The sequence below is a fragment of the Lampetra planeri genome, chromosome 6 (genome assembly GCF_965212315.1).
Source record: "Lampetra planeri chromosome 6, kcLamPlan1.2.h2, whole genome shotgun sequence".
NCBI lineage: Eukaryota > Metazoa > Chordata > Hyperoartia > Petromyzontiformes > Petromyzontidae > Lampetra > Lampetra planeri.
Window position 1 is genome coordinate 544,130 of NC_136112.1, and position 27,187 is coordinate 571,316.

At 55.0% G+C, this 27,187-nt stretch overlaps 1 protein-coding gene across 1 annotated transcript; it reads right to left on the reverse strand.

The window, feature by feature from the left end:
- Window positions 1-8,822: 8,822 nt before the first annotated feature.
- LOC144719641 (uncharacterized) lies at window positions 8,823-26,016 on the reverse strand. Its single transcript, XM_078595777.1, has 5 exons — window positions 25,957-26,016; window positions 20,374-20,889; window positions 19,884-20,279; window positions 13,049-13,173; window positions 8,823-11,335 (listed from the first exon to the last, which is right to left on the reverse strand). Exons 1-5 carry the CDS (start codon window positions 26,014-26,016, stop codon window positions 10,942-10,944), a joined length of 1,491 nt encoding a protein of 496 aa, XP_078451903.1. The 3' UTR covers window positions 8,823-10,941.
- Between the last annotated feature and the right edge of the window lie 1,171 nt (window positions 26,017-27,187).

Here is a 27,187-nt window from a genome sequence, read left to right on the forward strand (position 1 = left end):
CATATTTCAATAAAAAGTGGATTATTTCATTGTGTCTCGGCTCTGTAGGCTGTATATGAAAGGAAAATGCGAACGTGTCACGATAAAAAAAAACTCACCCGAAAAAAATCGACATACTAACCTGTCGTTTTTGGTCGGTGTTTTTTCACTTCATATTTCAATAAAAAGTGGATTATTTCATTGTGTCTCGGCTGTGTAGGCTGTATATGAAAGGAAAATGCGAACGTGTCACGAAAAAAAAATTCACCCGAAAAAAATCGACATACTAACCTGTGTCGTTTTTGGTCGGTGTTTTTTCACTTCATATTTCAATAAAAAGTGGATTATTTCATTGTGTCTCGGCTCTGTAGGCTGTATATGAAAGGAAAATGCGAACGTGTCACGATAAAAAAAAATTCACCCGAAAAAAATCGACATACTAACCTGTCGTGTTTGGTCGGTGTTTTTTCACTTCATATTCCAATAAAAAGTGGATTATTTCATTGTGTCTCGGCTCTGTAGGCTGTATATGAAAGGAAAATGCGAACGTGTCACGATAAAAAAGAAATTCACCCGAAAAAAATCGACATACTAACCTGTGTCGTTTTTGGTCGGTGTTTTTTCACTTCATATTTCAATAAAAAGTGGATTATTTCATTGTGTCTCGGCTCTGTAGGCTGTATATGAAAGAAAAATGCGAACGTGTCACGATAAAAAAAATATTCACCCGAAAAAAATCGACATACTAACCTGTGTCGTTTTTGGTCGGTGTTTTTTCACTTCATATTTCAATAAAAAGTGGATTATTTCATTGTGTCTCGGCTCTGTAGGCTGTATATGAAAGGAAAATGCGAACGTGTCACGATAAAAAAAATATTCACCCGAAAAAAATCGACATACTAACCTGTGTCGTTTTCGGTCGGTGTTTTTTCACTTTATATTTCAATAAAAAGTGGATTATTTCATTGTGTCTCGGCTATGTAGGCTGTATATGAAAAGAATATGCGAACGTGTCACGATAAAAAAAAATTCACCCGAAAAAAATCGACATACTAACCTGTGTCGTTTTTCGTCGGTGTTTTTTCAATTCATATTTCAATAAAATGTGGATTATTTCATTGTGTCTCGGCTCTGTAGGCTGTATATGAAAGGAAAATGCGAACGTGTTACGATAAAAAAAAACTTTACCCGAAACAAATCGACATACTAACCTGTGTCGTTTTTGGTCGGTGTTTTTTCACTTCATATTTCAATAAAAAGTGTATTATTTCATTGTGTCTCGGCTCTGTAGGCTGTATATGAAAGGAAAATGCGAACGTGTCACGATAAAAAAAAACTTTACCCGAAACAAATCGACATACTAACCTGTGTCGTTTTTGGTCGGTGTTTTTTCACTTCATATTTCAATAAAAAGTGGATTATTTCATTGTGTCTCGGCTCTGTAGGCTGTATATGAAAGGAAAATGCGAACGTGTCACGATAAAAAATAAAATTCACCCGAAAAAAAACGACATACTAACCTGTGTCGTTTTTGGTCGGTGTTTTTTCACTTCATATTTCAATAAAAAGTGGATTATTTCATTGTGTCTCGGCTCTGTAGGCTGTATATGAAAGGAAAATGCGAACGTGTCACGATAAAAAAAAACTCACCCGAAAAAAATCGACATACTAACCTGTCGTTTTTGGTCGGTGTTTTTTCACTTCATATTTCAATAAAAAGTGGATTATTTCATTGTGTCTCGGCTGTGTAGGCTGTATATGAAAGGAAAATGCGAACGTGTCACGAAAAAAAAATTCACCCGAAAAAAATCGACATACTAACCTGTGTCGTTTTTGGTCGGTGTTTTTTCACTTCATATTTCAATAAAAAGTGGATTATTTCATTGTGTCTCGGCTCTGTAGGCTGTATATGAAAGGAAAATGCGAACGTGTCACGATAAAAAAGAAATTCACCCGAAAAAAATCGACATACTAACCTGTGTCGTTTTTGGTCGGTGTTTTTTCACTTCATATTTCAATAAAAAGTGGATTATTTCATTGTGTCTCGGCTCTGTAGGCTGTATATGAAAGAAAAATGCGAACGTGTCACGATAAAAAAAATATTCACCAGAAAAAAATCGACATACTAACCTGTGTCGTTTTTGGTCGGTGTTTTTTCACTTCATATTTCAATAAAAAGTGGATTATTTCATTGTGTCTCGGCTCTGTAGGCTGTATATGAAAGGAAAATGCGAACGTGTCATGATGAAAAAAAATTCACCCGAAAAAAATCGACATACTAACCTGTGTCGTTTTTGGTCGGTGTTTTTTCACTTTATATTTAAATAAAAAGTGGATTATTTCATTGTGTCTCGGCTATGTAGGCTGTATATGAAAGGAAAATGCGAACGTGTCACGATAAAAAAGAAATTCACCCGAAAAAAATCAACATACTAACCTGTGTCGTTTTTCGTCGGTGTTTTTTCAATTCATATTTCAATAAAATGTGGATTATTTCATTGTGTCTCGGCTCTGTAGGCTGTATATGAAAGGAAAATGCGAACGTGTCACGATAAAAAAAAATTCACCCGAAAAAAATCGACATACTAACCTGTGTCGTTTTTGGTCGGTGTTTTTTCACTTCATATTTCAATAAAAAGTGGATTATTTCATTGTGTCTCGGCTCTGTAGGCTGTATATGAAGGGAAAATGCGAACGTGTCACGATGAAAAAAAATTCACCCGAAAAAAATCGACATACTAACCTGTGTCGTTTTTGGTCGGTGTTTTTTCACTTCATATTTCAATAAAAAGTGGATTATTTCATTGTGTCTCGGCTGTGTAGGCTGTATATGAAAGGAAAATGCGAACGTGTCACGAAAAAAAAATTCACCCGAAAAAAATCGACATACTAACCTGTGTCGTTTTTCGTCGGTGTTTTTTCACTTCATATTTCAATAAAAAGTGGATTATTTCATTGTGTCTCGGCTCTGTAGGCTGTATATGAAAGGAAAATGCGAACGTGTCACGATAAAAAATAAATTCACCCGAAAAAAATCGACATACAAACCTGTGTCGTTTTTGGTCAGTGTTTTTTCACTTCATATTTCAATAAAAAGTGGATTATTTCATTGTGTCTCGGCTCTGTAGGCTGTATATGAAAGGAAAATGCGAACGTGTCACGATAAAAAAGAAATTCACCCGAAAAAAATCGACATACTAACCTGTGTCGTTTTTGGTCGGTGTTTTTTCACTTCATATTTCAATAAAAAGTGGATTATTTCATTGTGTCTCGGCTCTGTAGGCTGTATATGAAAGGAAAATGCGAACGTGTCACGATGAAAAAAAATTCACCCGAAAAAAATCGACATACTAACCTGTCGTGTTTGGTCGGTGTTTTTTCACTTCATATTGCAATAAAAAGTGGATTATTTCATTGTGTCTCGGCTGTGTAGGCTGTATATGAAAGGAAAATGCGAACGTGTCACGGTAAAAAAAATTCACCCGAAAAAAATCGACATACTAACCTGTCGTTTTTGGTTGGTGTTTTTTCACTTCATATTCCAATAAAAAGTGGATTATTTCATTGTGTCTCGGCTGTGTAGGCTGTATATGAAAGGAAAATGCGAACGTGTCACGATGAAAAAAAATTCACCCGAAAAAAATCGACATACTAACCTGTGTCGTTTTTGGTCGGTGTTTTTTCACTTCATATTCCAATTAAAAGTGGATTATTTCATTGTGTCTTGGCTCTGTAGGCTGTATATGAAAGGAAAATGCGAACGTGTCACGGTAAAAAAAAAATTACGCGAAAAAAATCGACATACTAATCTGTGTCGTTTTTGGCCAACAAAAATGTCCACTTCATTTTTCAGCAAAAAGTTAATTCCTCCATTGTGTCTGTGCTCGATAGGCTGCACATGAAAGAAACATGAGAACATTTTTACATTACAATAATTTCATCCGAAGAAATCCTCGCTTTCTGAACTCTCATGCAAACGACCATCGTGTGCTCGTGGCGTTACTGGGCAAAAAATCCGTCTCTTTGGAAACGAAAATCAATCAATAAAACTTGATGTGTTATAGCCTCCTTTACAATAGAATTGTCAGAGTGCTTCGTAGGCGGACACATAAAAAAAACATACACTGTATAACATTACATCAATAAGAATGTAAATAACACAACGCAATAAAAGCTATACACATCAGTAAAAAAACGGATTATATTTATCAAGCCACTCCCCGAGCGAGTAAACAGGTCCCATAAACCAAACATCAAATAGTGGCGTCAGGCTGACAGACAGATCAACCGATAAGGATTTGCGCCAGACCGAAGAGATGGGTCTTCAGCTACTGTCGAAATGTGCACAGACTACCAGCACGTCCCTTACATCCATGGGGGGGGTGGTGGTTCCACAATCTGGGAGCCGGACAATGGACTCATGGACTCAATGCCCTTTCAAGGGAACGCATCCACACCGAGGAACAGCGAGACGGCGCTGTGTGTTCCATCTGAGACTTCTGGAACATATCTCTCCAAAAGATCAGAGAGATCAACATGACTTGTGCCATCCAAGGCCTGATTTCTGTTCATATTAGGATTTTAAATGTGATCGGAAAGCGGAGAGCATGCGGAAAATACATATCATGAGGAGGCTAACGAAGTCCAAATTAAAGGCCACTTCAAAGGAAGCAATGTGCAGCAATATTTCACTATTGTGCCTCCCATGTTATTACCTCTGGTAACGAAGTGTGTGATCACGAAGTAACCGAGGTATTACTGTACTAACCTATGTAGGTTTGGCCGAAAAAAAACTATTTTACTTTTCAATAAAAAGCGAATTCTCCCCCATTGTGTTGAGACTCGGGAGGCTGCGGAAAATGATAAAATGTCGCGTTACATTTCCTCACCAATATTGATGCGTGATGATCTTTAATGAGTGATATAATGTGTGATGAGTGATGTCTAATGGAGATGTGTAATGAGTGATGTATGATGAGTGATGATGTGTGGTGAGTGATTGTGTATAATGATGTGTGATGATGTTATTGTTGTGGGTGTTGAAACTGCAATGTGGTAATGGTGAGTGACACTGTTGATGGTGAACGTTGATGATAAGTGTTGGTGGTTGAAGAGTCAAATGTGTTGATTTGAGAGTGACTGAGATGTTAGGCATTAATTGTGATGGTAAATATTGGTGATGGCTAAGTGTGAGTGAAGTGGGATGGTAGGTGTGATGGTGTCTTTGCGTGGTGGCTGTGATGGCGTGCGTCTGCGTGGTGACGATTATCTGAACCGGTCTTGGGCCTCCCCTAGGTTGACTCAGCCTCAACTGAGTACCTGGTGCAGTGTGTAAACATCGCCACTGGGCAGACAAAGGTGGCTGGGCGTGGTGCTGGCCACCCACCCCCTCGTGTGCTGTGCCGGCCTTCATAGGTGCTCGCTAACAGCACTTACCCCAACAGTCTAAGGCTACATGGGGGATCTTTGTATTTGTGTGTGCGTGGTGGGTGAATGTTACTGGGTGATGGAATTGATGGCGAGTGTTAACGATCTTTAGAGTTGAATGGGCGTAGTGGTGAGTGATGGTGACGATAGGTGTTCGTGGTGAGTGAACGGATGTTTGTGGCGATGGGTACTCATAAGTGAATAGGTGATATTGTAAATGGTGATGGGTATTCGTGGTGAGTGAACGGGTGATGGTGGTGATGAATGCATGATGATGATGCGTGTTCGTGATGGTGAAGATGAACGTGTGATGGTGATGGTGATGATGGGTGTTCGTGATTATGAACGTGTGATGGTGGTGACGATGATGATGGGTGTTCGTGATGGTGATGATGAACGTGTGATGGTGACGATGATGATGGGTGTTCGTGATGGTGATGATGAACGTGTGATGGTGACGATGATGATGGGTGTTCGTGATGGTGATGATGAACGTGTGATTGTGATGATGATGGGTGTTCGTGATGGTGATGATGAACGTGTGATGGTGACGATGATGATGGGTGTTCGTGATGGTGATGATGATGAACGCGTGATGGTGATGATGATGAACGCGTGATGGTGATGATGATGAACGTGTGATGGTGATGATGATGAACGCGTGATGGTGATGATGATGAACGCGTGATGGTGATGATGATGAACGTGTGATGGTGATGATGATGAACGTGTGATGGTGATGATGATGAACGCGTGATGGTGATGGACGTGTGATGGTGATGATGATGGGTGTTCGTGACGGTGAAGATGAACGCGTGGTGATGGTGATGATGATGATGGGTGTTCGTGATGGTGATGATGATGATGGGTGTTCGTGATGGGCCATCTGTGAGATCCTCGATCGCCTGCGCCTTTCCGGCGTGGCCGCAATCCGCGAGTGACGGACGAGGGCCGCAGCTGCCCGCCACCTGCAGAGGCCGCGGCACAGCTGGCGGCGTCCCGCGACACCTGTGCCGGCTATGCGCGGGGGAGGGGGAGCTGCTCATGATGTCGCGGCTTACGATGATGCTGATGATGATGATGCTCCTGCTGCTTTTGAAGATGCCGCTGTATGATGATGATGATGCTCCTGTTGCTTATGATGATGCTGCTGTATGATGACGATGTATGATGATGCTGTATGATGATGATGCTGCTGCTGTATGATGATGATGCTGTATGATGATGATGTATGATGATGTATGATGATGTATGATGATGCTGTATGATGATAATGTATGATGATGATGTATGATGATGATGCTGTATGATGATGATGCTGTATGATGATGATGCTGTATGATGATGTATGATGATGTATGATGATGTATGATGATGCTGTATGATGATGTATGATGATGATGTATGATGATGATGCTGTATGATGATGTATGATGATGATGTATGATGATGATGATGTATGATGATGCTGTATGATGATGTATGATGATGATGTATGATGATGATGTATGATGATGATGCTGTATGATGATGATGCTGTATGATGATGATGCTGTATGATGATGATGTATGATGATGTATGATGATGTATGATGATGCAGTATGATGATGTATGATGATGATGTATGATGATGATGCTGTATGATGATGTATGATGATGATGTATGATGATGATGATGCTGTATGATGATGCTGTATGATGATGTATGATGTATGATGATGAATGATGATGCTGTATGATGCCGATGTATGATGATGCTGTATGATGATGATGCCCAACTCCCTTCTGCTGAACTCTGCAAAGCGCTCTTCTGTAGCAAAGATCATCAGCCCCCCCCCTCCTCTGGTCGCTACTCAGGGCCCCCCGGCCCCCCGGGCCCCGGCCCTGCCCGCGGCTCCGTCCCAAGGGGCCGCCTGAGCTGTCGACCACTGTGAGGAGCGTCTCCCCTCAGCGTGTTGTACTGTATGCCTACAACACCGGGTCGACAGATCAGTCGGTGTTCGTAGGATAGCAATCGATACACGCGCTCACGTGCCCAACGGCTTCTCTCGAGGGTTGCCAGCCAAGTCCATGGGCCCGGCCCGGGGTCCAAACCGGCCCCTGCGCCTCTGCGGGTAGCCGCGTGCGTCACGGCTCGAGGAGCGGTGGCGCAGTGGCGAACGCCGATGCCTTTCCAAGGTCAACGTTTAAACAAGTACAGTGCTGTACCCGGTGCGGTGTGTAAACATCGCCACTGGGGAGACAAAGGTGGCCGGGAGTGGTGCTGACCACCCCAAGCCGTGTCGGCCTTCGTAGGTGCTGGCAAACAGCACTTGCCCCTACTGCCCGTGAAGGTTGCACGGGGGATCTTTGTCTGTGTCGCCGTGGTGGTGCTCCCCACTTGGTCCGCGCCGTCTCTCTCCTCGCCGGTTCCTCGTGGCCTCGAGCTCCGCGCGCGAGGCTCGTCGGGGCCGACTGGCCCGGCACACCACGCCCAGGATACCTCTCGGCGTGCATGGGGCTGTGGCCCTTCCATGGTCGACGTTGAGAGAGGTGTGGGAGGGAGGTGATGGTTAGGAGGGGAGAAGCTGAGGGGGGGTGGTGGGGATGTCTGTGCTCAGCTGTGGGGGCCCCGTGGGTGTGTGGGTGGTGGTGGGGGGGAGCGAGAGAGCTGGGGGGGGGGTTCAGGAAAAGCCCCCGCAATGCCGACCCCTCCCCCACGCGCACCCAGGTAAAAATGTCTTCCAGATGTCGGCGAATTCCAGAGATTTCTCGGCCTCAGCATTTTCGACCACAAAAAGCCACCACCACCACCAGATTTAGGCCAATAACTCCCTCCCCGAGCAGCGGTCGTAGTTCGCTGAGGAATTTCTCTCGTAGATCACACGAACACAGCTCTCCGTTTGAATGAAAGTGTGTGCGTGTGGTAGTGGTGTGTGGTAGTGGTGTGTGGGTGGTGTGCGTATGTGTGTGGTAGTGGTCCGTGTGTTGGAGGTGTGTTGTAGTGGTGTGTGGGTGGTGTGCGTATGTGTGTGGCTGGCATGCTTCATGGTACTGTGTGCACTGAAAGTGTGAAGACGTTGTGTTAACTCTGACATGTTGTTCGGCACGATGTCCAACGTTCTGCCTTCATGTGCTGGGAGCGCCTCAACACAATTTGACTTGGCGAGTCGTGTTCACAGACCAAGCACTCAGATCCATTGTCGTGATTTCCAACACAAAGGGAGCCAAACATACGAGGTCCTCCAGCGACCCGTGGCTCCACACACCCAAAACAACTGCTGGGAGCTTCATCAGGAAGTGGACTGAATCTCCCAGAACGCGGCGCGAAACGTCGGACATCGTGCTGAACTCGCGGCGGAACCACCGAGAACCCGTCGGAGGGCCACGTACGGCGGCGGCAACCGCGAAAACCGACGCAGCAGCGCCTCAACTATTTCTTTCTTTCTCAGAATAGTTTATTTTAACGATTGTTATTGTTGTCACCGCCTGAATTGTCGCGCTTGACATCGTCACGCGGCGATGGCGGACACCGCCCTCGCGCTGGTGCCTCCATCACCACCCGTCACCGTAGCGACGCCCGTCACCGTAGCGACGCCCGTCCCCGTAGCGATGGCCATCCCCGTAGCGACGCCCGTCACCGTAGCGACGGCCATCCCCGTAGCGACGCCCGTCACCGTAGCGACGCCCGTCCCCGTAGCGACAGCCATCCCCGTAGCGACGCCCGTCGCCGTAGCGACGGCCATCCCCGTAGCGACGCCCGTCACCATAGCGACGCCCGTCCCCATAGCGACGCCCGTCACCGTAGCAACGCCCGACCCCGTAGCGACGCCCGTCCCCGTAGCGACGGCCGTTCCCATAGCGACGCCCGTCCCCGTAGCGACGCTTGGCTAACCGCACCCTGCAGTGAGCATGATGGCGTTGGTTGTCTTGGAAAGGCCTTTTGTGAATGTGAAAAGGCCTTTCAAGCGTGCTTCTCGGTTCTGACGGTGATTCTGAACGTGCGTTGTAGTTGTGTGATGCGTGATGACTCAAGTAATAGATGATGATGATGATGATGACGGATGAGCAGTGTGGTCTCCTCGGCACACGCGTTGTCCGTGACTCATGACATCTTCTGCTCCCACTTTGATCCACGTTTGTTTTTGGTGGTAGTTTTTATGCCAACATTCTTTGTCAGTCACGAACCACCACCCGACCAGATTGTCACGCTTACAAAGTTATCTACATTGTTACTTGAATTCAGCCGTGACGTGTCTCAAGCCAGCGGTGAGGAGCTGGAGATGTATCGGTCAGAATTTGACCGCAGTACATTGATTGGCACGTGCATGAATGATGTCTTTGTAAATGTAACAATCTCGTCGGGTGGGGAGGGTTCATGACAAAGAACTTTGCCATTAAGACCACGATCGCCTTGCGCACGTACACGAGTGAACATACGCAGGTCTGTGTGAACGTATCACGTGTTGCGTGCGTACGTATTTGCGCGTGAACACGTGTTCGTTCATACGTGAATGCATCCGTGCACACGTGTGGGCGTTTGCATCTGTGTCTGCGCGAGTGCGCGCGCGCTATCGCACAGGAGCGAACTCTTTGTGCGGCGCCCCGTGGCCGTGACGCCCTGGCCACCCCGACACGCTCCCCATCTCAGCGCCATCTCTGCAGACACCGGCGCCGCGATGCCCGTTCCGGCACGGACGCCGCCGCCGCTCCTGGTGCCGGCTCGACAGAAGTCCGGGCGACAATCGTCGTGACGTGTGCCAGGGCGGTGGGCAGCCATCCGTGTGATGGTAGCGGGTGGTGGCGGCGGCAGGGTACCAGCGTGCCGCCGTTTTGCGGTTCCGTGGTTTCACGCTGCTGGGGTTGTGGGAATCCAGCGAGCGCGAGTTCTGTGGGTAACGTGGCTATCAAGATCCTGGTGTACTGTGGAGCCAGAATGCCGGAGTATCAGGTGTTGAGACGAGGGATTGATTTCAGTCAGGTCTGTCCGGTTGGGCGACACCACGCCGCATCCAGTGTGCCTCTTCTCGCTAGCACCGTGGCTCCTGTTGGTCACGTGCCACCTACCCCAGTTCACCGGCGACCCGGAAAATCCACAGCGAGAGATGAAGCGCCGGCTGGGCGGCGTCACGCCCGCACCGGGCACACCCGGAACGTGCAACTCCAGACGGCACGGAACGGGAACGCCGCCACCTCCCGCGCCGCCACCACTCGTGCCGCTGCCCGTGACGTTTTGCCGACAGATTTACGACTGAGACGAAAAACCGGTGCGGTTTTCATAAACGTAAATAATAATAGGCATAATCAAATTCACGAAAAAACTCTGAAACCAATGCCACGCCGGTTGTCAAGTCCGAGTCTGGTTGGAGACGCAGCGGAGTCACGTGGGCACCCACGGCCGTGCCCCGCGGCGACATCCTGCATTCAGTCGAGTCGACCTCCGACGCGAAAAGACGGGGGGATTCGCGAGTGCCGGCCGGACGCCGGGAACCAGCGCCGCCTTACCACACCAAGGTCCGGTCAGCCGGTGCCGATGGGCCAAGTTTGGCACCGCGCTACGTGCCGGCGCGCCCGTCCTCCCGGTACACGATGCCCACGCTGGGCGGCGCCAGGCTCTGGAGTCGCACGCAGCTCGTGTACCGCGTGCCGGCGCCCCGCGCCGCCGGTGCCGCCGACGACGCTCCCGAGGCCACCGCCGCGGCGTCGCCGCCGCTCGTCACGGTGGTGCGGAAGAGGTGGCGCGCGTGCCGGGGGAAGGCGAAGGCGGTGGCGGTGTGGCGCCGCTCGCGCTGCCGCGGCTCCAGGCGCAGCTCGGAGGTGAAGGAGCGGCGCGTGGTGCTGGGCCGCGCCACCACCGTCTGCCGGCACGAGGCCACGGCGAGCGCCGGCTCGCACTCCACGCCGTCGCGGTAGCGCCGCCCGCACGCGAAGCGAACCTCCGAGCAGCACCTGCGGGCGGCGCGCACAACACGGGGAAGGCAACGGGGTGCACGGGGCGTGGCACGGAGCCCGGTGAAGGAGGGGAGCCCTGGAAGGGCGTGGAGAGGGCTGAAGACGAGAGCTCAAAATGGGACACGGAGGGAGCTCGGCCCCGAGCCGCGCCGGTGGGCAGAGAGAGAGGACTCGAGGCGACGGTCGCCCCCCAAGCGGTCTCCAGGCTCGGCCCTGCTTAGCCTGCGGTCTAAATCGGTTCGTCCGCGCCGTGCCAGGCCGGCCACACGCGTCGCGGCCGCCCGCGGTTGTGCTTGCTGCCGAAACGGGCTCAATAAAAATACCGGCTCTCGTGTTTTATGGCAGCTCGCTGGCGCTGAGTAGGGGGGTAGGGGGGTGGGTAGGGGGGTAGGGGGTGGGGGGTAAGGGGGTAGGGGGGTAGGGGGGGTAGGGGGGTCTCTCGGCCTGCTCGTGTGAACGCCGAGTCGCAGCCGGGGCCGGTGTCGGTTTGCATAGCGCTGGTGGCGGTGGAGAGAGGTGAACGTGGCCAACACGTGCCACGTTACGGCTCCCCCGCCACACGCGGTGAGCCCACCGCCATCGAGAACCACCGATGCCACCAAGCAGCAGGTGCCCCAGACCGAGCTGGATTCTCGCTTCACTTTCAATATCGCCATGAGCCAAGATCAATCCACTGCTGGACTAAGGCCTCCGCGAGCCGTCGCCATCCCCTACGACCGTGCGGCGTAGTAATCCGTCCAGCGCATGCACGTGACCCGATTTCATCGCTCCGTCTCCGCAGCGGAGGAAACCGGAGCACCCGGAGAAAACACACGCACGTGAGGGGGACAATGCTGGATCCCCGTACAGATGGAAACAGATGGTGACGGGTCCACTTGCTGTATTGCTTTTTCCTGGCGAGCCAGGGTACGGAACCTCGACGCCCACGAGATGTTTCACGACGTTTCTGTGATCCACCGACCCTCGCTGCCTCCACACAGTGCTGGCTTGCAGGCAGCCACGTGCACAGCCACCACTGCTCAGCTCATGCACGTTCCGAGCATTTGGATTCCGAGAGTTAGTACAGTACAGTACTAACTCTTAGGAAACCGCGAAATTAGGCACTCATTATTATAAGTTCTCTGTAGTAGTAATAATAAAAAAAATGTTTCAGCGCCCCATGCAGCTTTGTGTCCTGGGCAGGCGCCCTGACCCACCCACGCCTCAGACCAGAGAACAGCGTGAGGAGCTCACAGATCCTTGAAAGATCTGGACACGGTCCCATCAGTGAGCTTCTCCGGCAGGCGAGGTGGAGTTGGCTGGGTCACGTAGCCCGCATGCCCAGCCACCGCATGCCCAAGCAGCACCTGTTTAGCCGAATAGAGGGGGCTAAACGGGCGGGGCACGAGCTGACGCGGTACAGAACGATGTGACGCTGATTGGACTGGCAGATAACCGGTGCCTTCGGTGTCAAGATCGGCCTCCGTGACGGAGGGCGGAAGAGCGACGCTCGCAACAACGAACGGGGCGCCGGGCGGATCAACCGCAGCGAGGTGGCGCAGTGGGGAGCACAGGGGGGGCACCTGCCAGTGAACCCGTCAAGCCACCTGGGTCTGCAAGCAACGAGCCTTCCACACTCCACGTGAATGTGCGTCAAAGCGCACCTAGCCTGGCACGAGCGCCGTGGCGGCTGTACGCGGGGGCGGAGTGTGCGCGGTGCGTGCGGCCTACCGCGTGCTGGTGGCGCGGGGTCCGGCCTGCACGCACACCCCCTCGCTGTAGTCGCTGGGCACCAGGCGGGGAGCCCCAGTTCCACCGGGCCCCCCAAACCCCCCACACAGCGTCACGTACGGCAACTGCGGCGGGGACACACACGACAACGACCACCGTGTTAAGGGCAGTGGTGCACAAACAACAAAAACAGGATCAGTGCTGTATAGCTGCAGGACAAGGGTAAAGGTGGAGCCCTGCAGCGGCATGCTCACGCCGTCACTGAAGGGGGCTCGATTTAACAAGAAGATCAATTTGTTTCAAATTGGGTAGAAAACTCCAAGATTTCAAGAGCAGCAATGCACGTGAGTACACACACACAGGTCACCCACACACACACACACAGGTCACCCACACACACACATACACACAGGTCACCCACACACACACACACAGGTCACCCACACACACACACACACACAGGTCACACACACACACACACAGGTCACCCACACACACACACACAGGTCACCCACACACACACACACAGGTCACCCACACACACACACACAGGTCACCCACACACACACACACAGGTCACCCACACACACACACACAGGTCACCCACACACACACACACAGGTCACCCACACACACACACACAGGTCACCCACACACACACACACAGGTCACCCACACACACACACACAGGTCACCCACACACACACACACAGGTCACCCACACACACACACACAGGTCACCCACACACACACACACAGGTCACCCACACACACACAGGTCACCCACACACACACACACAGGTCACCCACACACACACACACAGGTCACCCACACACACACACAGGTCACCCACACACACACACACACACAGGTCACCCACACACACACACACAGGTCACCCACACACACACACACAGGTCACCCACACACACACACACAGGTCACCCACACACACACACACAGGTCACCCACACACACACACACAGGTCACCCACACACACACACACAGGTCACCCACACACACACACACAGGTCACCCACACACACACAGGTCACCCACACACACACACACACAGGTCACCCACATACACACACACAGGTCACCCACATACACACACACAGGTCACCCACACACACAGGTCACCCACACACACACAGGTCACCCACACACACACACACAGGTCACCCACACACACACACACAGGTCACCCACACACACACACAGGTCACCCACACACACACACACAGGTCACCCACACACACACACACAGGTCACCCACACACACACACAGGTCACCACACACACACACACACACAGGTCACACACACACACACACACAGGTCACCCACACACACACACACAGGTCACCCACACACACACACACAGGTCACCCACACACACACACACAGGTCACCCACACACACACAAACACAGGTCACCCACACACACACACACACAGGTCACCCACACACACACACACAGGTCACCCACACACACACACACAGGTCACCCACACACACACACACAGGTCACCCACACACACACACACAGGTCACCCACACACACACACACAGGTCACCCACACACACACACAGGTCACCCACACACACACGTCACCCACACACACAGGTCACCCACACACACAGGTCACCCACACACACACAGGTCACCCACACACACACACACAGGTCACCCACACACACACACACAGGTCACCCACACACACACACAGGTCACCCACACACACACACACAGGTCACACATACACACACACAGGTCACACACACACACACACACAGGTCACCCACACACACACACACAGGTCACCCACACACACACACACAGGTCACCCACACACACACAGGTCACCCACACACACAGGTCACCCACACACACACACACAGGTCACCCACACACACACACACAGGTCACCCACACACACACACACAGGTCACCCACACACACACACAGGTCACCCACACACACACACACAGGTCACACACACACACAGGTCACCCACACACACACACACAGGTCACCCACATACACACACACAGGTCACCCACACACACACACACAGGTCACCCACACACACACACACAGGTCACCCACACACACACACACAGGTCACCCACACACACACACACAGGTCACACATACACACACACAGGTCACACACACACACACACACAGGTCACCCACACACACACACACAGGTCACCCACATACACACACACAGGTCACCCACACACACACACACAGGTCACCCACACACACACACAGGTCACCCACACACACACACACAGGTCACACACACACACAGGTCACCCACACACACACACACAGGTCACCCACATACACACACACAGGTCACCCACACACACACACACAGGTCACCCACACACACACACACAGGTCACCCACACACACACACACAGGTCACCCACACACACACACACAGGTCACACATACACACACACAGGTCACACACACACACACACACAGGTCACCCACACACACACACACAGGTCACCCACATACACACACACAGGTCACCCACACACACACACACAGGTCACCCACACACACACACACAGGTCACACACACACACAGGTCACACACACACACAGGTCACACACACACACACAGGTCACCCACACACACACACACACAGGTCACCCACACACACACACACAGGTCACCCACACACACACACAGGTCACCCACACACACACACAGGTCACCCACACACACACACACAGGTCACCCACACACACACACACAGGTCACCCACACACACAGGTCACCCACACACACACACACAGGTCACCCACACACACACAGGTCACCCACACACACACACACAGGTCACACACACACACACACATTCCGTGACGATACAGTCCGTGAAGAGTCCCAGGTTGCCGACCCCTGCTCTAGAGGGCACTTTGGCCTACTCTTCCACGCTGGCCAAGCGTCTTGGAAGAGCTGGGCGTGCCAACACTTTGCCCCACCACAGGCTGTTCCAGATGCGATCTCCCGGCAGGAGCGCCGAGACTAACAACGGAGTCGCAGCCAGGGGAGGGAGCACGCCCCAATGGTGGAGCGATGGTAATCGGCTCCTGTGCAGCAGCTCGGTGGATCGCTCCTTCGTGAGATCCTCCTTGAGAAGGCCTTCGTCCAGCAGTGGATAGAGCAGAGCTGATGATGATTACGGGGGTCCGAGGCGAAACACAAACCCCTTCACTGTTTACACCCGTCCCGTCCAATTGTACTATTTCCATCACTGCGTCTCATAGTAATGACACGACGCTTCTAACATAATGTCCACGTCCAGCCCCGAGTCAATCCACTGCTGGATGAGAGCCCTCCCTACACCACTCTGCGGGTCACGGGGCGTGCTGACGTGAACAGACAGCACCGAGTACCCATTTAATGCTGAGTCGACCTAGGGGAGGCCCAGGTCGGTCCGGATCACGTAATAACACTCGCCACCGATGCAGACCGTGGCCGTCGAGAGAGAATAAAAACACCGTGGCTCAGGTCGCCGGGTTCGTAACGTGATGTACGAACACCCCACGGGAGAGAAACGTGCACGTGCGCACACACACACGGCTCACAGAGTCGGTGGGGCAACGCGCTGTTCGCGAGCGCCTATTAGTGACGGGCACGGGGCCCGCACCCCGTTCACGCGCTCCCCGAAACAGAACTCGCCCTCTCTTCGCCCTCCTCGCCGCAGCGCGCCCAGCGACACTCGAGCCCACAGACGTCGCTTGTCAGGAGGAATTCCTGGGAAATCTCCAATTCCCCCCCCACCACCACCACCAAAGCCCCCACCCCACCCCCCACCACCACCACCACGGTGTAGGAATGTCACCTGACGACTGATTTATTAACGCGCCAAACAAGAAGACGCCTTCTCGTACCCGTTTCACCACGACACATCATTAGGTTCAATTACTCCACGAGGTGCAAAGACAAAGATCCTCGTATCGCCTGTAGCAGACTGTAGGGGCAATTGCTGTTGGCGAGCAGCAACTATGAAGGCCGGCACGGCACACGAGGGGGTGGGTGACCAGCACCACGCCCGGCCGCCTTTGTCTCCCCAGTAGCGATGATTACACACCACAGGGGTACTCATTTGAGGCCGAGTCGACCTAGGGGAGCCCCGGGACCGTTACAGATAATCGTCACTGGTGTTGGTGGCCGTTAGCGCGAATCGAACTCGGATCGCCGGGTACGGCGCGCCACGCAATAAAGTTTATTTCGGGTGACACCGCGTCAATATTGATGCGTCATTACCCGCCACCATTCCGCACAGCCAATTAGTAAGGCGATAGGCTCACAATGACATCACCTTGGCTCTCTTTGAGAGCGAAACAGGAAGACTCCTTCACAATTCTGGCGAATCGCCTGACGAAGCTGTTTGTAATCGGCCGCGAAACGTCGAACTCAAATTGTTAACGTTGTGGTTTTACTCTCCAACACACCGCTAGTAACTGGCACGCTTTGTTTACGTCACAAGCTTACTGACTGGGTGTGTCGGGTGGTGGCGGGCTAACGACACATTTATATTAACGCGATCTAACACACGACAAGACCACCTTCTTATGAATAATAACCTGAACTGCGCGGGACACTGCGACGGGGAGGAAGGTCCAGGAGTGTGTTGGGCTACAACTCACCAGCCCTGCCCCTCTCACCATAATGAGTCAACCAGCCACTCGGACTAACCCGACTAGCGGCGAACATAACCATACCAGAGTTAGCGAGCCCCACCTTCAACTCTCACCACACCACGAGCCACCCAGCCACTGAGCTCTGAGACTGACCGAATCCCAACCAGTAGCGACAGCCGCAGCAAGAGCGCGGACGTCCTCCAAGGCTCCTCAGTGGAATCGGCTCCACTTGGCAACGCCAGGGGCGGGTGGTTGCTGAACCGGCCCTCGGCACAAAGCTCGCAACAAGCAGTCTGGCCAAACAACCCCACCCCCGCGACCGACACGGCGTGGAGAGAAGAGGCCTTCATCCAGCAGTGGATCAACAAAGGCGGCTGTAAATACAAACGCGGCGATCCAGTCCGCGCTCACGCAAGGATCCACTCCCGGTTTTGTCTCCCGCCGTCGCTGGGTTCCCAGCTCCCCATGAGCGTGGGACCCCCTTAAGAGTGGAACCCCCGTGAGAATAGGACCTCCCCCCCTCTCCTAATAAAGGGGCCCTGGGAGGCGAGGGGCTCCAAGGGGGTCCGAGGGGGTGCTGGGTGGAACACATGTAGTGAGGTCAAACGCGGCTCGTGTGAATGCCCAGGAATGCGACCCCTGTTCAATGACTTCCGCCGCCACACCTGGCGGCCGCGCGACGCCTGTGGGGGCTCAGTTCCCGGGATTCCAGCCGCCGTGGGCGAGGGGATACTGGGGGGCCCTGAAACACACGGGGTCCCCTCGCTGGTGTGAAACCCTCCAAGACCCTCTGACAAGCTGCACGGTTTTCCCCAAACCCCGTCGCTCGCCACCGACGTCAGATTTCATCGAATCGCCTCCGCTCAAATGCGAGTCGTCACGCGCTGTACACGCCTGATGATTGCTAAACAGGTCCCTCGGAACGTCGGGAGGGTAGGTGTACACGTGTGTGTGTGGCGTATACACACACACATGTACACATAAACACGAGGGAAATCGATCCTGAGTTCAATCCGTGCTCTACATCACGTGTCCCAAGGACAAAGGGGTCCCGTGTTGCCTGCATGAACTGTGGGGGCAAGTGCTGGTAGCGGCACGACGCACACAGCGGTAAGGGTGGAGAGAGAGAGATACAGTACTCCCGGCCGCATTTGTCCCTCGCGTGCCGATGTGTACACACCGCACCGGGGACTACCCATTTAAAGCTGACGCACACAGAACACACACAGAGACAAAGTTTCCCCGTATAGCTTTAACAGACTGTTGGGGCAAGTGTTGTTTGCGAGCACCTATGAAGGCCAACACGTCACGCGAGCGGGTCAATGGGGCCGTATCACACCACACACACTCATGGTCCCTACGTCACGCGGTACGTGTTGAGCAATCATCAGGCGCGTACAACACAGCGGGAGGGGGAGGGCGGTGACTCTTTGCCTTTATCCCACGTGATGTACCTGAACGAAATTTAAAACGAAGATCAACATCTGCGTGCGTGTGTACACGTGTCACACACACGCGCACCCCGACCTCTCTCTCTGCGTTCACGCGGGACGTGTTTAGCAATCATCAGGCGCGCGCGGCGCGGCTCGACTTGGAACTTGCATTTGAGCGACGATGAAGTGGATGAAGTGGCAGGCCCGAAAAGTCTCAACGGCGGCGCGTGGTGCCGGGCTCACGACGGAGCCCCGCATCGAGCGCGCCCCGCATGACAGAGGAGTGCCGCTGTAGGGGGCTCGGGGCTCGTGGGGGGCACCCACCAGCCCCCCCCCGCCCCGCCCCCCACCACTGTTAGCTCCGGGACGCGAAGCTCACAGCGGCGACTTGGAGGGCGCAAACCGTGCGGTGTCCCGCGCGTGCTTCTCCGCTCCAACTCGGCCCGGCAGAGTTCAACTCCTAGACCGGACTTATTTTAAGAAACGAGGCCCCGTGAACTCGCCCGAGCTCGCAGGCTAAGCGGGTTGTTGTTGTTGTTGTTTTCTCTACACCCCCCCCACCCCCATATTATTAGACTGGGGTATCTCTAAATGGACCACCCTGTATAGATGATGATTATGATGATGCCGACAATGATGATGTTGGTGATGATGATGACGCCGACAATGATGCTGATGATGTTGATGAGTCCGGCTCGCGCCGTGGAGGCCCCCACCCACCAGGCGGCCGAGTTGCGGATCCCGCACCGGGGCGCCGCCGCCGCCGCCGATCCGCGGCTCCTCCGCGACCCCGAGCACCCCCGGGCGGGGGGGTCCCCGCAGAGGGGGGCTGGGCGCTCCCCCCATGAAGCCCGAGTCGGGTCGGCGCGCCGTCGCCGTCGCTAAGTCCCCGAAGCCATCGACGGAGGAGGAGCAGCAGAGGAGAGGAGGAGACGCGGAGTCTGCCCGACGGTGGTGCTGCCGCTGCTGGTGCCGCTGCTGCTGCTGGTGCTGCTCCTCGTCAACGTGCTGGTGAGGCTGATCCTGCAGACGCTGCTGGTGCCCGTGGACATCCTGAAGCTGCTGCTGCTGCTGGAACTCACTGAGCTCCAGGAGTCGATGCTGCTGCTGCAGCTGCTGCCCCGTGGCGTTGGGCGCGTAGAACGGGGAGCCCCGAGCGCCAATCGCCGCGGGACCCCCGTCGGCGGCCGAGCCGGCGCGCGGGGGGGGCCGCGGCGGGCTCGAGCGGGTGGCTGGGGCTGGGCGGGAGGCCCGAGTCGGGGCTGTCGAGGAGCAGGAGGCTCTCGTGGCTGCGCCGCGTGGCCGCCTCGAAGCGCTCCCCCGCCACGGGCTGCAGACTCAGCCGCCCCACCATCCTCCTCGCACCGCTCGCGATGCCGGCGGCGGCGGCCACCCCCGGCCCCGCGGGCTCCGTGCGCGCCGCGCCTCGAGTCGCGCCACCGGCACGAGGAGAAGGCGGCGCGGAGTCGCGGCTCCTGCCGCTGCTGCCGCCGCTGGCGGAGCCGCTCGGGGTCGTCGGCTCGGCGTCGCTTGCCTCCAGACACAAATCCACGCGGTGAGACGACGCCACCGCGCAAGCCGGACTCGAGGGGCGACTGCCGAAAGAGTCGAGGTCCGGGATGGAGCCGGGGTGAAGGCGGAGGGCTGCCCTGGGCCCCGGGCTCCTGCTGCCGCTCCTGCTGCTGCTGCTGCCGGGGCCGTCCAGGGTCCCCAGCTCGGGGTGGTTCTCCCACGGACAGACGGAAAGGCGACGACGCCGCCGCACGATTCGCACTCACAGCGGCCGCCGCTGCTGCTGCTGCAGCTGTTTTCTTGATTCGGGACGGAGCGAGGAGGGAGGAGGAGGGACGGGGCGGGAGTCTCCACGTCACCGCTCCTCCTCCTCCTCCTGCTGCTGCTGCTGCTCCTGCTGCTGCTGTTCGGCTCCAAACGACTCGGCGACTCGAGCCGCGTAAAAGCAGCAGCGAGGCGGGGAGAGACAAAAGCGGCCGCCACGGAGGCCGTTGCGCCGCGCGGCGTGAAGTTCACGGCGCCGCCACGGGGCTCAGACGCGGCGAGTCTGGAGACTTGGAGTGGGGGGGGGGTCACTCACCCACTCGTCCCCGGCGGTGCCCCCGATCAGGGGTTGCTTCGCCCCCCCCTCGCCCCCTGGTCGTACCGGACCCCTCCCCCCGCTCTCGATCCCATCGGGCGGGGCTCGGGGTCGCGGGGGGGGCCGAGGGGAGCTCTGTGATGCAGGCGCCCGCCCGCCCGCCCGCCCGCTCCCTATCGCGTTCACTACGCGGGGCGGGGGCGTCCGGAGAGGGGGGGGAGTGGTGGAGGGTGGTGGAGTGGTGGAGGGTGGGGGAGTGGTGGAGAGTGGTGGAGGGTGGAGGAGTGGTGGAGAGTGGCGGGGGAGTGTAGGGGAGTGGTGGAGAGTGGTGGAGGGTGGGAGAGTGGTGGAGGGTGGGGGAGCGGTGGAGAGTGGTGGGGGAGCGGTGGAGAGTGGTGGAGGGTGGGGGAGTGGTGGTGGAGTGTGGGGGAGTGGTGGAGGGTGGGGGAGTGGTGGAGTGGTGGAGAGTGGTGGGGGGGTGGGGGAGTTGTGGTGGGTGGTGGAGCTGGTGGAGGATGGTTGAGTGGTGGGGGGTGGGGGAGTGGTGGAGGGTGGTGGAGAGTGGTGGAGGGTGGGGGAGTGGTGGAGGGTGGTGGAGCTGGTGGAGGGTGGTTGAGTGGTGGAGGGTGGAATGTGGAGGAGTGGTGGTGGGGGAGTGGTGGAGGTTGGAGGGTGGGTGAGTAGTGGGGAGTGGTGCAGCGTGGTGGGGGGTGTTGGAGGGCTCGGGGGATGCAGGGGAGGGATCCTCTCTCTGTGATCGTCGCGGTGGTGGAGAGGGGGTTTGGACAGTCACGTGATGAGCGGGTACAGTGCCGCGCAGTCACGCGGACGCGGAGCGGCACTCGAGGGTGCGGCCTCGCAGCCGAGGAACACTCAGAGAGAGACTCAGAGAGAGACAGAGACTCAGAGAGAGAGACTCAGAGAGAACACAGAGAGAGACAGAGACTCAGAGAGAGAGAGACTCAGAGAGAGAGACTCAGAGAGAACACAGAGAGAGAGAGACTCAGAGAGAGAGACTCAGAGAGAACACAGAGAGAGACAGAGACTCAGAGAGAGAGAGAGACTCAGAGAGAGAGACTCAGAGAGAACACAGAGAGAGAGAGACTCAGAGAGAGAGACTCAGAGAGAACACAGAGAGAGACAGAGACTCAGAGAGAGAGAGACTCAGAGAGAGAGACTCAGAGAGAACACAGAGAGAGAGAGACTCAGAGAGAGAGACTCAGAGAGAACACAGAGAGAGACAGAGACTCAGAGAGAGAGAGAGACTCAGAGAGAGAGACTCACAGAGAGAGAGAGACTCTCTGTGCGGACTGCGCTGACGTGCGCGGATGTCGGAAGGAAGCGCGTGGAAACAATGTGGAAGAAGGGAGAGTTGGGGAGCAGCAGCCAAGGGGGCCCACGTGCAGCAGAAGGGGACCCACGTGGAGTAACCAAGGGGGCCCACGTGGAGTAACCTGTGTGTTAGGCTCGCCCCCCTCCTGTATAAAAATTGAGCGGAGTGGCAATGCCCTAACCCCCCCCCACCTCCTTTTCTAAGTTTCCACGCTCACATGGAGGAATCATCGTCGTTATCATTTCCAGCGCTGTGACGATCCACTGCTGAACGAAGGCCTCCCCACGGCATGTCGATCGCGGGAGTTATTTGACCATACTTCACCACGATGGCAAGTGCAGCCTGGTGAAGCGGTGAGGTCGGGGGGGGGGGGCATCACTCGTCAATGATGTTAGCCATACCCGGGAATCCAACTCGGGGCGCCAGGTTCATATCACAGTGCGCTAACCACTGCGCCACCGCTCCACGCTGGGTTTCCGAATCCTCGACCCCACCCAGCACGGCGAAGCGCGGGGATTGCCACGGGTCGTGGACAGAGAGGGGGAGGGGTCGTGACCCCCATCACGATAGGGGTCACGGACAGGGACCCTAAATCCAGTGGGAGTGGGGGAGAGGTGCGTGGGGGGAGAGGAGGAGAACTTGAGGAAAGTCACAAATGCGTGACAGCTGTCACAGACATCTCCCGCTCCTACAGAGCGCGCGCAAATCTCACCCCTGACGAGAGACAAAGATACCCCGACCAGCCTCCCGCATTGAGCAGCGTGAGGGCAGCCTGTGCGCCACCAGGTGTTGGAGAGGCCGGCAGGTGAGGGTGAATCCCAGGTGAGGGTGAATCCCAGGTATCAGAAAGGCCAGTTGATTGTGAATCCCAGATTGTGAAATCCATTGATTCAACATCACGAGACACTCACCATTACTCGTGAGAGCCAATTATAATAATGACTCAGCACGTGGTCGGGTCGACAGCCATTCCCATTCACGGGTCACGTGGTGGCGTGGGAAACGCACCCTGCCCCAGGCTGTTCCTACAGCCTCCTCCGACTCCCAACTCCCCCCACCCCGCCCCTCACGCCCCCTCGGGCACCTGGCCCAAACGCGACACGATCCGTTCCGCGCGCTGAGTTTGAAACAAAGCAAAGTTTCAAACGGAATTTAGATGAAATCGCTAATCAGGGCCCGAGATAAGGAGGAGGCCCGCGAGCTGCGACGTTGTCAGTAGCACGAGGAGAGGCGATAGAGATGCGGGCCCACGACCCCGCATGGGGTGTGGGTGGGACGCAGGGAGGTGGGGGAGGAGGAGGGGTGGGGGGGATCAGGCGGAGGGAGATGGGGGGGCAGCGTGGCTCCCTTCCTGTGCCGCCACGCGTGCTGCTGGCTCAGCCCCGCGAGCCACCGCGCCGTGAAACAGAGCGGCCTTGTGGAGGCCAGTTTTGCCAAACGCCGCCGTGTTTAACGAGGACCTGGAATTCACAGAACAAACAAGGTGGGGGGCGGGGCTGGTGGGGGTGGTGAGGTGGAGGGGAGGGGGGGTGTCTCTCCAGGTGTGCGTGGCTGGCTGCGCGTGTGAGTGACTGTGCGGAGCGCGCCGCGCTACGAACCCGCCCACCCGGGTTCGATTCCCGCTCACGGCGAATACCAGTGACGATTTTCTGAACCGGATTTGGGCATCCCCTAGGTTGACTCAGCCTCAAATGAGGACATGGTGCGGCGTGTAAACATCGCCGTGCCGGCCTTCATAGGTGCTGCTCGCTCACAGCAACGTGGCCCAGCAGACTGTGAAGGCGACGCGGGCGATCTTTGTCTTCGACTGCGAGGGTTTACGAGGGTGCGTGGCTCCCAACCGGTTCTGAGCCCGAAAATATTCAGAACGTGAAATGGACAACCCCCAGTGAATCAGCGACTGTTCCTGCCCTCCCTTCCCAGCTAGGTACAGCATGAGCGCCTGCTGCTGCTGTTGTTGTTGCTGCTGCTGTTGCTGCTGCTGTTGCTGCTGCTGTTGCTGCTGTTGCTGCTGCTGTTGCTGCTGTTGCTGCTGCTGCTGCTGCTGTTGCTGCTGCTGCTGTTGCTGCTGTTGCTGCTGCTGCTGTTGCTGCTGTTGCTGCTGTTGCTGCTGCTGTTGCTGCTGCTGCTGTTGCTGTTGCTGCTGCTGTTGCTGCTGTTGCTGCTGTTGCTGCTGTTGCTGCTGTTGCTGCTGCTGTTGCTGCTGTTGCTGCTGCTGCTGCTGTTGCTGCTGCTGCTGTTGCTGCTGTTGCTGTTGCTGCTGTTGCTGCTGCTGCTGTTGCTGCTGCTGTTGCTGTTGCTGCTGCTGCTGCTGTTGCTGCTGTTGCTGTTGCTGCTGTTGCTGCTGCTGCTGCTGTTGCTGCTGTTGCTGCTGCTGTTGCTGCTGTTGCTGCTGCTGCTGCTGTTGCTGCTGCTGCTGTTGCTGCTGTTGCTGTTGCTGCTGTTGCTGCTGCTGCTGTTGCTGCTGCTGTTGCTGTTGCTGCTGCTGCTGCTGTTGCTGCTGTTGCTGTTGCTGCTGTTGCTGCTGCTGCTGTTGCTGCTGCTGCTGTTGCTGCTGCTGTTGCTGTTGCTGCTGCTGCTGCTGTTGCTGCTGTTGCTGTTGCTGCTGTTGCTGCTGCTGCTGTATAACATTACCGCTAATGGGGCGGCGCACACAGTGCGGCTGTGTGCGATGACAGCTCCTGGCCTCACTTTGCCAAGGCTCCCCCCCCTCCACCACCACCAACCCTGACCCTGGAAAACAACCCCGACTCCAGATACCCCCCCCCACGCCTCTCACTCTCTGTACCCCACGCAGATTTGCCCTTGCACCCCTCGCTCCCCATACCAGGGGTGGACTCTCATGGCGCGTCACTTCATATCAATGGCTATTATTTATTTATTATTCCGCTCCTTCATACCCAAGAGAGTCTCGGCGAGTCTGAAGACTATTTTGTTTTCAGGAGGGTCCTGCCAAGTTTCCCCCCAAAGGTACTTGAAAGGAAAATGACTCTCCAGACTCAGTGGGTAAAGGGCAGAGTAATCATCATCACCGCCGCTCTGTAAGGTTAGAGGCGCAGCCGTGCAATTGGTTTCTCACGCCACTCCTGGCGTAAGGGACCTCTCGAGAAGGAGCTCCAGGAAGCCCCTCTGGAGAGTAATGTGCCACGATGGACAGACGTCTGGGAACAGATGCGAGTACCCACACTTCACCCCGCCACTCGCGACCTGCCAACTGGCCTACTGCTGGCTGGGCGAGAGGGGGGGGGGGTGATACGCTTCATTGCTTGAACTGCCGCGCCGTGAGATCGCACCTAACCGGAGACACCTCCGGATTGCAAGTCCAGTGTGCTTCTCCACCACGGCTCTGTAGCCACGCTTCACCACACCTCGCCACTGCCGCCGCCGCTGTTGGTCTCCACCGCCGGTCCAGAGAACACGTGCGGCATTTCCTCTCCGTGTTTTTAAAACAACACGCCAGTTAAATAAATTAAACCGGCGCTGTTCTATGGGAAGAAATTAAGGCGCCGCTACGAGGGGGGGGGGCACAGCGGCCGTGGCGGGGGGGGGGGTCCCGGATCCACGCCACGTGTGGTGCATCGTCGGCCGTCGGCGCAAATGAGAACGCCGATAAACAAGACCAGGACATGAACGTGAACCAATGTCTCTCAGATGGCTCTGCGTGTGTGCGCCTATCTCACCTCACTGCACGTCCGGCCCCGCTCTTCGATTGACGTCGATTATTATTGTTGTTGCATTCTGTTCGATTTCTCACGCGACGCCGTTGTTTTAGCTACGATTGATCTCCGCTGCAATTGCTGCCCTCTACTTTGTTGTTTCGTTGTTGTTTGCGACGCGATTGCTTTTGTGATTTGGGTGATCAAGGTCACTCTGAGAGCCCAGGCCTGGCCACGTGAGTCCTCGCGTGGTCTCACTCAGCGAAGGCGCCTTCGATCGGCGTTTACATTTCTCTTCGTCTCACTTCATCTCTGTCTCTGGCCTCCATCGCTTTCGTCACCCCACGAAGGTTCTAGAATTTGAAAGTAGTGGGGGAGGGGCGGGCAAACATTAATTTCGTGTGAGCGATGTTCGCTTTAATTCGCTCGATAAAACGTAGCGATGTGGCCTCGAGAAGAGCGTCTTCAATCAGTGCGCGCCACCTGATGTGGCCGCATGGGCCAGATACGCGTAGACATTGACCAACGCGTGGAAGGAAATCTAAAAATGTACGAAAGGAAGCTTGGAGAGCTGCACGCTTGGATTCACACCAGGGTAGAGAGAGAGAGAGCGCGAGAGAGAGAGACGGTGAGCACGGGGATGAGATAATCTACTCCAGTCGAGAGACACTGGAGCGATGGTGAGGAACGGCGAGTGGGGCTTGGTGCAGGCCGCGTTGTCAGAATGGGCGACGGGCGATGGTCGAGAGCAACTGCGGAGTGGCGACCAAGGGAGTGAACACGTCCCAAGAGGGCGTCCACCGCGGAGATGGAGCAATCAATTCATCTCGACATGACAACGGCTTGGAGAGGCCTTCCTCTAGCAGTAGAGACATCTTCTTGGTTCTTTCGGTAAAGTCACGTAGAATGGAAACAATAAAAATAATAAAATAAAACATAATAA